Below are 14,405 nucleotides of genomic sequence, written 5' to 3' on the forward strand. Positions count from 1 at the left end.
ACTATTATCTGAAAAAGAATACTGTGCAGGGTTATGGGGACAAGTCAGGTGTTATAATCAGGTGACAACGTGTTTAAGGATTTCCCCTCTTATTTTTTTCCCATCTCCTGGTTGATTGTAACAGGGATTTCATAATTTCGCAGGGTGAATGTTGCCAATTCAGTGTATGGACCTGACTGTTCATGTGCTGATTGCAGATAACTCAGCCTGACTTTCATGAGTTTAAACAAGTAAGGGTTAGCTTTTGTGCTTAAAAATCCACCCAGCTGAAGATTTTAAAATATTTTTTAAAAGGTAAGCTCACATCCTGATTTCACAACACGTAAACATACAACTTACAAAGTAGAGGCAATGAATCTTAATTTGGCCAAAAAGTAAACAAGAAAAGGCAAGTAAATCAATTTCACTGATTGGCCTCAGCCATGAATAATGCAAAGGATTTACATTCTTATGTAGTGTTGGTTTTTTCTCTCTGAAGCACTGATTTGGAATATGACGTAATCTTTAATTTCTCTTGTCTGCTATACACCAAGCAGGCAGGGTTCATTCAGATTGGTTAGTTAAGATGTGGAAATACTAGATTTTTTACAAGTTAGTTAAGAGCGAGGAAAGTAGACAGCCTTTGGCTGCATCCATGGCTGATGAGGGAAGTCGAGGACAATGTAAAAGCAAACGAAAAAGCATGCAAAGTGGCAAGGATTAGTGGGAAGCCAGAGGATTGGGAAACCTTTTAACGTGAGCAAAGGACAACTAAAAAAGCAATGTGTGGGAGAAGATGAAATATGAGTGTAAGATAGCTAATAATATAAAAGAAAATAGGAAGAGTTTTTTCAGTATGTAAAAGGTAAGAGAGGCAAAAATAGCGCTACTGAAAAATAAGGCTGAAGAAGTAATAGGAAACAAAGAAATGGCAGCGGGACTGAATAGTTACTTGGCATCAGTCTTCATGGTGGAAGACATGGGGTGGAGCAGGGTTTGAAATGCGTATACTTTAATGCGAGGAGTATTCGCAATAAAGTGGATGAACTTGCAGTGTGGATCAGTACCTGGGACTTCGATGTTGTGGCCATTTCAGAGACATGGATAGAGCAGGGGCAGGAATGGTTGCTGCAGGTCCCGGGGTTCAAATATTTTAGTCGGAGTAGAGAAGGAGGTAGAAGGGGGGGAGGGGTAGCATTATTGGTCAGGGACTGTATCACAGTGTCAGAGAGGAAGTTTGATGAGGACTTGTCTGTTGAGGTAGTATGGGCGGAGATTAGAAATAGGAGTGGAGAGGTCACCCTGTTGGGAGTCTTTTATAGACCTCCTAAAAGTTCTAGAGAGGTTGGAGTTTAATGCGGAGAAGTGTGAGGTAATTCACTTTGGTAGGAATAACAGATGTGTCGAGTATAGGGCTAACGGGAGGACTTTGAATAGTGTGGATGAGCAGAGGGATCTAGGTGTATGTGTACATAGATCCCTGAAAGTTGGGAATCAAGTAGATAAGGTTGTTAAGAAGGCATACGGTGTCTTGGCGTTTATTGGTAGGGGGATTGAATTTAGGAGTTGCAGCGTTATGTTGCAACTGTACACAACTCTGGTGCGGCCGCACTTGGAGTACTGTGTGCAGTTCTGGTCCCCACATTACAGGAAGGATGTGGAGGCTTTGGAGAGGGTGCAGAGGAGGTTTACCAGGATGTTGCCTGGTATGGAGGGGAGGTCCTATGAGGAGAGGCTGAGGGATTTGGGGTTGTTTTCGCTGGAAAGAAGGCGGCTAAGAGGATCTTATTGAAACATAAGATGATTAGAGGTTTAGATAGGGTGGATAGTGATAGCCTTTTTCCTCTGATGGAGAAATCTAGCACGAGGGGGCATGGCTTTAAATTAAGGGGGGGTAGTTATAGGATGGATGTCAGGGGTAGGTTCTTTACCCAGAGGGTGGTGGGGGATTGGAATGCCCTGCCTGCTGCAGTTGTAAATGCGCCTAGTTTGGGGGTGTTTGAGATCCGTGGATAGGTTTATGGACGAAAAGGGATTGGTTTAGGTTAGTGGGTCATTGTTTTGTAACTGGTCGGCGCAACATCGTGGGCTGAAGGGCCTGTTCTGCGCTGTAATGTTCTATGTTCTACACCAGTGGGATGCCAGAGCTCCAGGAGGCACAGGTAGCTGCTATTAAGGAGAAGGTTATGAGGAAATTAAATAATCTGAAGGTGGATAAATCACCTGAACCGGATAGGCTACACCCCCGAGTTCTAAAAAGATAGCTGAGGAAATTGTGGAGGCATTGGTGGTGGTCTTTCAGGAACCACTGGAGGCAGGGAGTGTCCCAGAGGACTGGAAAGTAGCTAATGTAACACTGCTGTTTAAGAAGGGAGGGAGGCAGCAGATGGGAAATTATAGGCCAGTTAGCTTGACTTCAGTTATTGCCAAGATTTTAGAGTCTATTGTTAAAGATGAGATTGCGGTGTACTTGGAAGTGCATGATAAAGTAGGACTGAGTCAGCAAGCTTTGTCAAGGGGAGGTCATGTCTGACAAAACAGTTAGAATTCTTTGAGGAGGTAACAAGGAAGTTAGGTAAAGGAAAACCAGTGGACATGATTTATTTAGGTTTCCAGAAGGTCTTTGACAAGGTGCCACATAGGAGATTATTAAGTTAAGCGCCCATTGTGTTGAGGGTAAGATTCTGGCACGGATAGAGGATTGACTGGCAGAAGGCAGAGAGTGGGGATAAAAGGGTCTTTTTCAGGATGGCAGCCAGTGATGAGTGTTTTGCTTCAGGGTTCAGTGCTGGGACCACAACTTTCCACAATATACATTAACAATTTGGAAGATGGAACTGAAGACACTTAAGTTTGCATATGATGCAAAGATATGCAGAGGGACAGGTAGTATTGAGGAAGCAGGGGGACTGCAGAAGAACTTGAACCTGTTAGGAGAAGTGGCAGATGGAATACAATGTAGAAAAGTGTGAGATTATGCATTTTGGAAGAAGGAATGGAGACATAGACTATTTTCTAAATGGGGAAATGTTTAGGAAATCAGAAACACAAATCCAGTAGAGGCAGCTGACAGACTTCACTGGTGCATTCTGGGAGAAGTTACACCAGTAACATCATCTAAGAAGTGAGAAGTGGAAGATCTGGTGATAAGCCTGAAACACTACATTAGTGTTTCCCTCCCTCCCTCTGAGCAAAAAAAGGCCACAGTGAGAAGGTAAAAATGAAGGTGTGAGTTTTATAATTTTTCTTACATAATTTAATTGGTGCTCGAAATGTTGATCAGTGGGGTTAAGTGCTGCACTTGGGAGATTTGGGAGATCTGTGACGCTTCCAGTGTCTCGGATGACTGTGCACCCAATTGCAGCTTCTTACAGACCGCATGGATAGACTGGAGCAGCAGTTGGATGCACTTAGGAGCATGAAGTTCACGGAAAGTGTCATAGATAGGAGCTTTAGAAATGTGGTCACACCCAGAAGGACAGGCAGATGCGGGACCCCCAGAAGGGGCAGGCAATCAGTACAGGAATCCCCTGTGGTCATCTCCCCTCTAACGAGTGTACCGTTTGGATACTATTGGGGGGATGGCCTATCAGGGGATAACAGCAGTGGCACTATAGCTCTGTTATTAAACAGGGAGGGACAAAGAGCACTGGGGCAATAGTTATAGGGGACACTGTAGTTAGAGGTGCAGATAGGCACTTTTGTGGACATGGAAGAGACTTCAGGATGGTATGTTGCCTCCCTGGTGCCAAGGTCCAGGATGTCTCTGAAAGGGCCGAAAGAATCCTGAAAGGAGAGGGTCAACAGCCAGAGATCATGGTACATATTGGCACGAACGACATGGTAGGAAGAGTGATGAGGTTCTGCAGTAGCAGTTTAGGGAGTTAGGTGGAAAGTTAAAAAGCAGGACCTCTAGTGTTGTAATCTCAAGATTACTCCCTGTGCCATGTGTTAGAGACTAGGAATAGGAATATAGTGCAGCTAGACAGCTGGTGTGGGAGTGAGGGTTTCAGATACCTGGACCATTACAATCTTTTCTGGGCCAGATGGGACCTGTACAAGAAAGACAGGCATAAATATTCTGGCAGGGAGATTTGCTAGTGTCACATGGGAGGATTTAAACTAGTTTGACAAGGGGATAGGAACCAAAGCAAAGGTGAATTCGCTGAAGGGGAACCAGAGAGTAGGATCAGTAAGACTCAAAGAACAGGCAGGGTGGGATTGCTAATCAGGGTCTGATTGACTGAAGTGTATTTGTTTCAATGCGAGGAGTGTAGCAGGTAAGGCGGATGTACTTCCTGATATTAATCCAAGCTCTATGATGATGCCATTACAGAGTCTTGGTTAAGGGAAAGAGAGGATTGGCAGTTTAACATTCCAGGATACAGTTTTTTCAGGCAGGATAGAGTGGGATGTAAAAGGGGTAGGGTAGTTGCACTACTAATTAAGGAGAATATCACAGATGTACTGCAGGAGGACATCTCAGAGGGCTCATATAGTGAGGCAATATGGGTAGAGCTCAGGAATAGGAAAGGTGTGGTCACAATGTTGGGGGTTTTCTATAGGCCACCCAACTGCCAGCGGGAGATAGAGGAACAGATATATAGGCAGATTTTGGCACGGTCTAAAAGTAACAGGGTTGTTCTGGTGGGAGATTTTAACTTCCCATATGTTGACTAGGACTCACTTAGTGCTAGGAGCATGGATAGGGCAGAATTTGTTATAAGCATCCAGGAGGGTTTCTTGAAACAGAATATAGATAGCCCAACTAGGGAAGGGGCCATACTGGACCTGATATTGGGGAATGATCCCAGCCAGGAGGTTGATGTTTCAGTAAGGGAGCTGTTTGGAAACAGTGACCATGATTCAGTAAGCTTTGAGGTACTAATGTGTAAAGATAAGTGTAGTCCTCAAATGAAGGTGCTAAATTGGGGGAAAACTAATTACAACAATATTAGGAGAAACTGAAGAATAAGAACATAAGAAATAGGAGTAGGAGTAGGCCATCTAGCCCCTCGAGCCTGCCCCGCCATTCAGTAAGATCATGGCTGATCTGTCGTGGCTCAGTTCCACATTCCCGCCCTCTCCCCATAACCCTTAATCCCCTTGCCTATCAAAAACCTATCAACCCGCATCTTAAAAATATTTAGCAAGGCAGCCTCCACCACTTCAACGGGCAGAGAATTCCAGAGATTCACCACCCTTTGAGTGAAGAAATTCCTCCTCAACTCCATTCTAAACCACCCCCCCCCCACCATCTTGAGGCTGTGCCCCCTAGTCCTACTGTCCTTTCTGAGCGGGAAGAGCCTCTCCACCTCTATCCTATCCATCCCATTCATCATCTTATACGTCTCAGTGAGATCTCCCCTCATTCTTCTGAGTACAAGCCTTGTTTATTCAGCCTCTCCTCATAGTTCAACCCCCTCAACTCCGGAATCAGCCTAGTAAACCTCCTCTGCACTCCCTCCAAGGCCAAAATATCCTTGCGTAAGTGCGGCGACCAAAACTGCACACAGTACTCCAGCTGCGGCCTCACCAGTGCCCTATACAGCTGCAGCAAGACCTCCCTACTTTTATATTCACTCCCCCTCGCTATGAAGGCCAGCATCCCATTCGCCTTCCTGACCACCTGCTGCACCTGCAGGCTGGGTTTTTGCGACTCGTGCACAAGGACCCCGAGGTCCCTCTGCACCATTGCATGCTGCAGTTTTTCGCCACGTAAGTAATAGTCCTTCCTACCATTATTCCTACCAAAGTGGACAACCTCACATTTGCCAACATTAAATTCCGTTTGCCATTTCCTGGCCCATTCGCCCAGCCTGTCTAGATCCTTCTGCAGACTCTCCACACCCTCCGCACAATTTGCCGTTCCACCAATCTTGGTGTCATCAGCAAATTTCGACTCCATACACTCGGTTCCCTCCTCCAGATCATCTATATAAATGGTAAATAGCTGAGGCCCCAGCACTGACCCCTGGGGCACTCCACTAGTCACCAACTGCCAATCCGAATAGCACCCATTGACCCCCACTCTCTGCCTCCTATTTGACAGCCAATCCCCTATCCATGCTAACACCCTACCCCCAACTCCATGCCCCCTGACCTTCTGTAATAACCTCTTGTGAGGCACCTTGTCAAACGCCTTCTGAAAATCAAGAAACACCACATCCACCGGCTCTCTATCCACATTCTCATAGAACTCCAATAAATTCGTCAGACACGACTTCCCCTTAGCGAAACCATGCTGCGTCTGCTCTACCAAACAATTCTCCTCAAGATGCCTTGCTATTTTCTCTTTGATCATGGATTCTAACATTTTTCCTGCAACAGACGTTAAACTAACTGGCCTATAATTCCCCGCCTTTTGCCTGCCACCCTTGTTAAACAATGGCGTAACATTAGCCGTTTTCCAATCTTCCGGCACTTCCCCGGGATCCAGCGACGTTTGGAAAATGATCACCAAGGCATCCACTATCACCTCTGCCATTTCTTTCAGAACCCTTGGATGCATTCCATCCGGCCCTGGGGACTTGTCCACAATCAGTCCCTCTAGCCTGTCGAGCTATGAATGTTGATTGGGGGCAGATGTTTGAGGGCAAATCAACACCTGGCATGGAGGAGGCGTTCAAGTATAAATTGATAGAAATTCAGGACAAGCACATTCCTTTAAGGATGAAGGATAAGTATGACAAGTTTTGGGAACCTTGGATAACAAAAGATATTGTGAGCTTAGTCAAAGAGAAAAGGGAAGCATTTGTCAAAGCTAGGAGGCTGGGAACACGTGAAGCAATGTGGAATTCAAGGAAAGCAGAAAGATACTTAAGCAAGGAGGGCTAAAAGAGGTCACGAGAAAGCATTGGCCAGCAGGATTAAGGAGAATCCCAAAGCTTTTTATACATATGTAAAGAGCAAGGAGTAACCAGAGAGAGGGTTGGCCCACTCAAGGACAAGGGAGAGAATCTATGCATAGAGCCAGAGGAAATAGGCAAGGTATTAAAATGAGCACTTTGCATCAGCACTCACCAAAGAGGACTTGGTGGATGATGTGTCTGGGAAAGGGTGTGTAGATAGTTTGTCATGTTGAGATCAGAAAGATGGTGGTGTCAGGCCCTCAGGGCCTGATGGGATATATGCCAGAATACTGAGAGGCAAGGGAGGAAATTGCTGGGGCCTTGAAAGAAATCTTTATATCCTCACTGGCTACAGGAGAGTCATGATGTGGACACACCGGCATTGGACTGGGGTAAACACAGTAAGAAGTCTCACAACACCAGGTTAAAGTCCAACAGGTTTATTTGGTAGCATGCCACTAGCTTTCAGAGCACTGTTCCTTTGTCAGGTAAGTGGGAGTTCTGTTCACAAACAAGGCATATAAAGACACAAACTCAATATACAGAATACTGATTGGAACGCGAATCTTTACAGCTAATCAAGTCCTAAAGGTACAGACAATGTGAGTGGAGAGAGCATTAAGCGCAGGTTAAAGAGATGTGTATTGTCTCCAGCCAGGACAGTTAGTGAGATTTTGCAAGTCATGGGGGTTACAAATAGTGTAACATGAATCCAAGATCCTGGTTGAGGCCATCCTCACATGTGCGGAACTTGGCTATCAGTCTCTGCTCAGTGGTTCCGTGCTGTGGTGTGTCGTGAAGGCCACCTTGGAGAATGCTTTCCTGGCCTCAGCCGGGATCTTGAATTCATGTTACACTATTGTAACCCCCCCACGACTTGCCTGGACTTGCAAAATCTCACTAACTGTCCTGTCTGGAGACAATACACATCTCTTTAACCTGTGCTTAATGCTCTCTCCACTCACATTGTCTGTACCTTTAAGACTTGATTAGCTGTAAAGATTCGCGTTCCAATCAGTATTCTGTAAATTGAGTTTGTGTCTTTATATGCCTTGTTTGTGAACAGAACTCCCACTTACCTGACAAAGGAACAGTGCTCCGAAAACTAGTGGCATTTGCTACCAAATAAACCTGTTGGACTTTAACCTGGTGTTGTGAGGCATCTTATAGGAGAGGTCCCAGAGGACTGGAGAATAGCCAATGTTGTTCCTTTTGTTTAAGGAGGGTAGCAAGAATAATCCATGTAATTACAGTGAGCCTTACATGAGTGGTAGGAAAATTATTGGAGAAGATTCTTTGAGACAGGATTTATTCCCATTTGGAAATAAATGGACGTATTAGTGAGAGGTAACATGGTTTTGTGAAGGGGAGGTTGTGTCTCACTAACTTGATCGAGTTTTTTGAGGAAGTGATGAAGATGATTAATGAGGGTAGGGCAGTGGATGTTGTCTACGTGGACGTCAGTAAGGCCTTTAACAAGGTCCTTCATGGCAGACTGATGTAGAAGGTGAAGTTGTATGGGATCAGAGGCGAGCTGGCAAGGTGGATACAAAATTGGCTTGGTCAAAGAAGATAGAGGGTAGCAGTGGAAGGGTGCATTTCTGAATGTAGGGCTGTGACAAGTGGCATTCCTCAGGGATCAGTGCTGGGACCTTTTGCTATTTGTATTATATATAAATGATTTGGAGGAAAGTAAGTGGTTTGATTAGCAAGTTTGCGAATGACACAAATGTTGGTGGATTTGCGGAAAGCGATGAGGACTATCAGAGGATACAGCAGCACATAGATCGGTTGGAGACTTGGCCGGAGAGACGCAGATGGAGTTTAATTCAGGTAAGTGTGAGGTAATGCATTTTGGAGGGTCTAATGCAAATAGGAAATATACAGTAAATGGTAGAACCCTTAAGAGTATTCATAGGCAAAGGGTTTACAGGTACACAGGTCACTGAAAGTGGCAACACAGGTGGAGAAGGTAGTCAGGAATGCATATGGCATGCTTGCCTTCATTGGTCAGGGCATTGAGTTTAAAAATTGGCAAGGCATGTTGCAGCTTTATAAAACCTTAGGTAGGCTGCATAGTTGGAACATAGTGTTCAGTTCTGGTTGCCACACTATCAAAGGTGTGAAGGTTTTGGAGAGAGTACAGAAAAGATTTACCAGGATGTTGTTTGGTATGGAGGGCATTAGCTAGGAAGAGAGGTTGGGGAAACTTGATCTGTTATCACTGGAACGATGGCGGTTGAGGGGTGACCTAATAGAAGTCTACAAGATTGAGAGGCATGGACAGAGAGAATAGTCAGAAGCTTTTTCAGAAGTCAGAATAGTCAGAGTCAATTACTAGGGGCACAGGTTTAAGGTGCAAGGGCAAGGTTTAAAGGATATGTACGAAGCAGATTTTTGTACAGAGGGTGGTGGGTGCCTGGAACTTGTAACCGAGTGGCTTTTAAAGGGAGTCTTGACAAATACATGAATAGGATGGGAATAGGAGAATATGGTCCCCAGAAGAGTAGGGGGTTATAGTTAAGTTGGTCAGTAAGGCTGGTGCAGGCTTGGAGGACCAAAGGGCCTGTTCCTATGCTGTAATTGTCTTTGTTCTTTGTTTGGACCTGGGAGTCCTTGTTCAAGATTCTCTCAAGGTTAACATGCAGGTTCAGTCATCAGTTATGAAGGCAAATACAATGTTCTCAGTCATGTTGAAAAGGCTACCATACAAGAGCAAGGATGCATTTCTGAGGCTCTATAAGGCTCTGGCCAAACCCCAATTGGAATATTTGTTTTGGGTCATGTATCTAAAGAACGATGTGCTGGCCTTGGAAAGGGCCCAGAGGAGGTTCGCAAAAATATCCTTGAAATGAAGAGCTTGTCGTATGGGGAATGGTTGAGGACTCTGGATCTGTGCTCATTGGAGTTTAGAAGGATGAGGGGGAATCTTTCTGAAACTTACAGGATACTGCAAGACGTGGATAGAGTTGACATGGAGATGGTGTTTCCATTGGTAAGAAAATCTAGAACCTGAGGGAACAACCTCAAGTTGAAGGGGCAAACCTTTAAGACGAGGAGGAATTTCTTCAGTCAGAGAGCAGTGAACCTGTGGAACTCTCTGCTGCAGAAGGCTGTGGAGGCCAGGTCATTTGAGTGTCTTTAAGACAGATATATAGGTTCTTGATTAATAAGGGGATCAGGGGTTATGGGGAAAAGGTAGGAGAATGAGGATGAGGAAAAATATCAGCCATGATTGAATGGTGGAGTAGACCCAATGGGCTGAGTGGACTAATTCTGCTCCTGTGTCTTATAATAGACACTCCTAAATGGTGATCCCGATTATATGACCTCTCTTTCTATGATAATTATTTCACAGAAGATAATTGATTAGCTTATGTCTGTACACATCTTTGCTTTTGTGTTATGGCCGAGTGGTTTAATATTTTAACATCCAAGACTGACCCATTTTCCCATGTAATGAGTGAGTATAATGTAGAGACTTGTCTCCAATCTGACAATGAAATGTAGCTATAACAGTGATGCAAATGGTGGCAGCCATTTTAAATTTCTGTCCATCTTTGAAGTATAGTCAGCTGCCGTCATGTGCCACCTCTTCTATCACAATTGTTCATGCTCTCAAAAGTAACTCTAGCTTGTGGTGCCAAAACTCATCCACGATTTAGAATGTTAATCTCTCAGCTTTCCCATGCAGAAAGTGCACACTGCGCACGTGCTGACTGAGCATGGGCACGTTCAGCGCTCATCATTTCACACTTTGAGAATCTGTGGGAGCGGCAGGAGTTGACTGTAATCTTCAGCAGGTGTGTTAAGTAATCCATAACGTCGGGAGGTGTGAAATTCAACAGGATTGCCTACACACTAGAAACTTCCAGATACTTGACCAACTTGTAATTGCAGACTTGTCAGGTGACCTCTGGCAACCATCGTAAGACGTTTCTTTGTTTTAACAATTGAAAATTCCCCAAGCGAACCCAGTAGATAAAATTGAAACTTAATATTTGAAATCAACACACCTCCGTGACATGAGCAAATGGTGCTAAATGAATTGCTCAATTCAGAAAGCTAGTGCAGACACAATGAGCCAAATGGTCGCCTTCTGTGCTGTAACATGTGAAGGAGAGACAATTGTAGTTTTATTTGTTGCCACCTATATCACATGCTGAGAAATATATTTATCAGGTGTTTATCTGCAGTAAGGAAATGCAATTTCCAATCAAATTTGTTTCCAGGAAATTTGTTGCCAATCAGATCTCGTTAGCATTTTTAGCTCACTTAATAGCAACACCAGATTTGCTAGTAACTTTCTAAACTGTTCTAGCTTAAAACAATGCAGCCTTCCATAGAATCTTAAAGTACAGAAAGAGGCTATTCGGCAATGCTGCCTGAACTGACTCTTTTGAAAGAGCTATCCAATTAGTCCCATTCCCCTGGTCTTTCCCATAATATTAATTTTCCTTTTAAGTATATATCCAATTTCCTTTTGAAAGTTACATATTTTTTTCTCTTCCAGGTTACTTTCTCATGAAGCAGAACTGGAAGAGCTGTTTGACTTGAATTTTGCAATAGCTGAAATAGAGGTGTTTAGATTTTTGTTCCTGCTTTTTTTTAATCATGTTCTTAAATCTATTGATATTTATGTAAATGTTTTGGGCACTGAGTGCTTTAGGTTTATGGGTATAAAGACTACCATCAGAAAATCCCGACACATAAATAGACCCTTCATTTGGAACCAGCGTTACCAACTCTCCAGGACTGAGCTGGAGTCTCTAGGAGTTAAAGATGAATATCCATGACACTGCTCTGAGCAAAATCCAAGGAGAGTAATCCTAGACATACTGAAATAACTTCCATTTAATGTTTACGAGCTGAGGGATGCAAAAGACTATTTGGCTGTGTGGGAGAGTCGGTGATGAGGTAATGTGTAAAAACCCTCCAGAAATATGTCCACCTGAGAGTTGGCAACCCTTGTGTCCATCTCGATGATCCTTCATTTGTTCTCAGTGTGTACTGGCAAGCAGGAGAAAATTTTCTATTGACGGGGCTACTTTTATTTTCTTCTGTATCATCACATAAACATCACTTGCAATCTACCCTCGTGCCCTTTTCAGAATATTACCTCTCTCACTTCCGGATTTTTTTTGCTCCAAGTGCTTTGCTGCTGACAATGAGAAAAATGATCTTGTCAAACTCCTAACATAAGTTTTTTGGAAATATGGTCTTTAATGCTTGTTTCTGTCTTTAGATGTATGCGTGCAATAAGAGTTATTTCCCACTAACCAATTGAAAGGGGGCTAAAGCTAGGAACACAAGTAGGTCTTGCACAAACTCTAAAAGACCAGTCATATCCTTGTGTAGAAACAGTCAACCAGGCAGACCTCTAAAAGAGTGGAGCTTTGTATTTTAATTCCAAATTCCATTTGAAGGAATGTAGCACACCCTGAGGGTGCAGAAGAACAGAGAACCTCTGTAATTCTGATATGGGTTATTACAGTGCATCGGAATAGGTTTTAAAATGATAGATAAATCATTGTTATGCTTAAAATTTTTTATATGTTACAGTGCTCTGGTGACTCAGCCTATGAATCGATATTAATGATTTCCCTCATGAACTAAGTCCAGTCTCGCGCTCCTTACTTTCTGTAATCCTTTAATGGTTGGTTTAGATTCACCTAACTTTGCAAATTTCTTTATATATCTCCTCCTTGATTTCTTACTCACCTTGTCTTGTTTAGCCTAAACCAATCTTCCGACTCTCTTGTTTTCTAGGTCTAAATCTTACTTTCCCTTTCTGTATATTTTTATCGTACCAATTCGGTTAAAATTTTCTCTCAACTCAACATCTCCACAAGGATAAAAGTTTCCATCTCTATTCAAGCATAGGCTGTACTATTAATTCAGTTCATTATGCCTTCAGAAATCTAAACACTTCCCCTTGCATATATATCTAGCCATGTATTTATCTCCCAAAATTGCATGGGCTCGCTATAAATCGGCTTGCAATGCTTTGAAAAATTAAAGTTTGTTTATTAGTCGCAAGTAAAGCTTATATTAACACAGCAATGAAATTACTGTGAAATTCCCCAATCGCCACAGTGCGGCACCTGTTTGGGTCAAGGCACCTAACAAGTATGTCTTTCAGACTGTGGGAGGAAACAGGAGCATCTGGAAGAAACACACACAGACATGGGGAGAACATGCAAATTCCACATAGTACCCAAGCTGGGAATTGAATTTAGCCCCTGGTGCTGAGAGGAAGCAGTGCGAACCACTGTACTGCTGTGCCGCCCCATATATTCCTGATATCTTTCCTTGATCTTTCCCTAACTTTTTGAGTTACTTTGTTCTTTTGTCATCACATCATTCATGAGCAGTGTCTTCTGACTGATTCTTGATCCCTTTTTTAACCCGCTTCTTCATCCTTACTCGAGTGGCAGCACAGCTTTTAGGACTTTTTACACATTACACAATTGACTGTCTGGTCCTCTGTCAGTTAGATTTCCCATTACTATAAAGCTTCATTCAACTTTCTCCTTGACCACTTGTCATGGAATGACTGTGTATAATAGGCACCGAGCAATGTATGTCTGTCCACCCCATGGGAATTCCCTGCACTGCACTGCATTGCAGTGCTCCAGGAATCTAAACGCTTCCCTCCAATATCCTGTCTCTATGTATTCACTGTCAAAACCATTGTCAAAGCAGCCAGATTAATGACCTAGTATTGAGTCATCCTGAGGTTGCCACCTTTTTGAAGCCCCACTACTTTCTGTGGAAATTCACCTTCCCCTTCTATGTGTCTGTACTGTTCTGTAGCTGTGGGTTGGTGACCTCCTGCTGTGCTGTGTTGGGAAGTCTTCCTCTTTCTGTTTGCAGTTACTTAAACTCAGGAGTTCAACTGGAAACATTTATTTTAGCTGCAGTACCATTAAACTTGATTCTGAGCTTCACACACGTTAAATGGGGTAGTGCAAGTATGGGTGGGGGTCTGATCCCTAAAAAATAGATGTTTTCAAAAATTCACTTATGGAATGAGAGTGTCCTGGTTAGCCAATACTAAGTTGCTGTGGAGAAGGTGACATTGAGCAGTTGCAGTCCAGTCCAAGGCATGTATACACCCACCATGCTGTTGGAGAGTTCTAGATTTGACCCAATGACAGTGAAGAAAGGGTAATATATTTCCAAATCAGGATGGTGAGTGATTTGGAGGTGAACTTGTAGATGATGGTATTTCCAGGTATCTGCTTCTCTTGTCCTTCTAGATGGTTGTGGGTTTGGAAGGTGCTGCCTAAGGAACCTCGGTGAGTTCCTGAAGTGCATCTTGTTGCCACTGTTTGATGGTGCAGGAAGTGAATATTTGTGGATGAGGTGTCAATCAAGTCGGTTACAATGCCCTGGATGGTGTCAAGTTGTCCCAAGCAGGATTCCTAGCCTTTGACCCTTTCTTGTGGCTGCAATATTTATATGGTTAGTTCAGTTCATTTTCTGGTTCATGGTAAACCCCCCCCCCCCCCAGGATCTTGATAGTGGGGGACTCAGCAATGGTAATGCCATTGCATGTCAAGAGGTGATGGA

General features: G+C 43.6%; 1 protein-coding gene across 1 annotated transcript in view; it reads left to right on the forward strand.

The window, feature by feature from the left end:
• topaz1 (testis and ovary specific TOPAZ 1) overlaps positions 1-14,405 on the forward strand; it is a 57,036-nt gene that overhangs the window by 24,158 nt on the left and 18,473 nt on the right. Inside the window, exon 12 of the mRNA XM_080193525.1 lies at positions 11,344-11,410. Coding sequence (XP_080049651.1) covers positions 11,344-11,410 — 67 coding nt within the window. The remainder of the gene's footprint in view (positions 1-11,343; positions 11,411-14,405) is intronic.

Source organism: Carcharhinus amblyrhynchos, chromosome 8 (assembly GCF_965287045.1).
Source record: "Carcharhinus amblyrhynchos chromosome 8, sCarAmb.v2.hapA, whole genome shotgun sequence".
Lineage (NCBI taxonomy): Eukaryota > Metazoa > Chordata > Chondrichthyes > Carcharhiniformes > Carcharhinidae > Carcharhinus > Carcharhinus amblyrhynchos.